The sequence below is a fragment of the Penaeus chinensis genome, chromosome 10 (genome assembly GCF_019202785.1).
Source record: "Penaeus chinensis breed Huanghai No. 1 chromosome 10, ASM1920278v2, whole genome shotgun sequence".
NCBI lineage: Eukaryota > Metazoa > Arthropoda > Malacostraca > Decapoda > Penaeidae > Penaeus > Penaeus chinensis.
This window is the reverse complement of record NC_061828.1, coordinates 352,026-354,525: the sequence shown is the minus strand read 5'-3', so window position 1 is coordinate 354,525 and position 2,500 is coordinate 352,026. Positions and strand designations below refer to the sequence as shown.

Here is a 2,500-nt window from a genome sequence, read left to right as displayed (position 1 = left end):
CAGCTTGTCAGTCGATTCTCCGCCGCCTGCAAGGAGTTTGGGCTCACCATCAGCCTGAAGAAGACGAGCGTCATGGCGCAGGGCACAGACCATCCCCCAACCATCACCATCGATGGGCACGTGCTGGAAGCTGTGGAAAACTTCACCTACCTTGGGTCCTCGATCTCAAGCTCACACACACTGGAAACAGAAGTCAGCAGCAGGATCGCCAAGGCCACAGCAGTTATGTCGAAACTGTACCAGAGAGTTTGGAACAACTCCAGTCTTACGGAAAAGACTAAACTGCATGTCTACCAAGCCTGTGCGCTCAGCAGCCTCCTCTACAGCAGCGAAGCATGGACCCCCTACGCAAGGCATGAGAAGAAACTCCACAGCTTCCACCTCCGATGTCTACGACGCATTCTTCACATCCGCTGGCAGGACAAAATCCCAGACGTGGAGATATTACAGCGAGCAGGCATGAAGAGTATGGTGGCCATCTTGCGGGAGAGACGCTTGCGATGGCTCGGCCACGTGCGAAGGATGGACGCAGGTCGAATTCCAAAGGACCTCCTGTACGGAGAACTCGCCGAGGGCACACGGCCAAATGGGCGCCCCCGCCTCCGCTTCAAGGACGTCTGCAAAAGAGACATGAAGCAGTGCAACATCGATGTCTCCTCCTGGGAGAGCCTCGCTGAGGACCGGCCTTCCTGGCGCTCAACTGTGAAATCTGCCGTTAAGGAGGCCGAGGACGCGAGAAATGCTGCTCTGGCCGAGAAGAGAAGAAGGCGAAAGCAGAGAGAGCGCCAGCCACAACAACAGTCAACGTTCGTCTGTGACAAATGCCAGAGGGATTGCCATTCGCGGGTGGGACTATTCAGCCACTCACGTCGTTGCCGCTGACCCTATCCCTACGGAACTACTCCATCGTCTCACGAGACGGAAGGATGCCGACGATATATATATATATATATATATACTGATACATACATATGTATATATACATATATACATATATATATATGAATATATACATATATATATTTATATATAAGTATATACATACATATATCTATCTATCTATTTATCTATATATATTTGTTTACACACACACACACACACATATATATATATGTGTGTGTGTGTGTGTGTTTACACAAACATATATATGTGTGTATATATATGTACATATATATATATATATATATATATATATATATATATATATATATTTCTAATGTGAACATTACTTGTGTCGCGCCCTCTCTGAGAACCACTCAATTATTTCATCCAGATGGGCACTATCTGTTATTTCCAAGGTGTGGTTTCTCCAATATTTACCTTTAGAACCCACACCATAAAAGATAAAGAATCATACAGGGTATTATGATCTAATTTCAACCTTAGAGGTAACTGAGAGAAGGGGTAATATCAAAACACTTAATAAGCTTACACATTTTAGTTGACGTTATGAATCATAAATCATTACACTTTTACAATAATATAACCATACATTTACCAAAATGTCCAGCTACTCCAACTTGTCACTAGTTGGTCTTCTCAGCTATCTTCTCCTGGGCTCCCAAAGGATATTTTCTTTCATTCATGTGCACAGCACCAGGAACCAATAAATCCAATCTTCAGCAAAACCATAAAAAAAACTAAAATAATAAACTAATAAATAAACTAAAAAAATAAACAAAAGAATAAACCAAAAAATAAACTAAATAATAAACCCATTCCTAGAAAAGAAACAATATTCTAGTTTAGGAATGATAAAACAATATAATGTAATAAATCTAAATAAGTCATTTCTTAAAAGAACAAATATATCTTGCAAACAAACAAATTACGTATAGCATTTATGTTATTATACATGATCTGAGTAATTGTATGCACATTCTAGTAAATTTTGACTAAACATCATTTTAATAGTATACAATTATAAATGTTAAGAACACTTACGCTTTGAATGGGTTTTAAATTCTTAATAATAATGAGAGAGACACATCTGGATGTTGTTCAGTGCCAGGTGCCAGCCTCCAGCTGTGAAGAAGACATACTATTTATCTCTAATTTCTAGTTTGATCTCCAATATTTACTTTCTTTTGTTCTATAAATCAAATATATAGTATCTTATGACTTTATTAATTATATAATTACAGTTGAACATTCTTTCTTACCTCGGATATTTCATGATAATCTCAAAGACTTTCAGGCTGTTGTATAGCACTCTTCTCTGATCTCTTTCTCTCTCTCTCTCTCTCTCTCTCTCTCTCTAAGATTATAGTAACAGTATCAGGCTTTAGTACTGTATATATTTCAAAATTTAAAGTCTACTCAGATCACATATAGTACAAACATATAGTTCTTCTTAACCTATACATGCATAATTTTCAGAACTTAATTGAATTTATTCAATAACAAAGATGGCACACATTGTTTTCTTAATCAAAATATCAATTATACAACCTTAATTTAACGGCACTATTGACATATAACAGTGTACCCTTTAAATAAA

At 38.1% G+C, this 2,500-nt stretch overlaps 1 protein-coding gene across 1 annotated transcript in view; it reads left to right on the top strand.

Annotated features, from left to right (window-relative positions):
* Positions 1-2,500, top strand: part of LOC125029522 — a 10,528-nt gene that overhangs the window by 477 nt on the left and 7,551 nt on the right. The window contains exons 1-2 of the mRNA XM_047619459.1: positions 1-35; positions 627-846. The exon at positions 1-35 is cut by the window's left edge and continues 477 nt beyond it. Coding sequence (XP_047475415.1) covers positions 1-35; positions 627-846 — 255 coding nt within the window. The remainder of the gene's footprint in view (positions 36-626; positions 847-2,500) is intronic.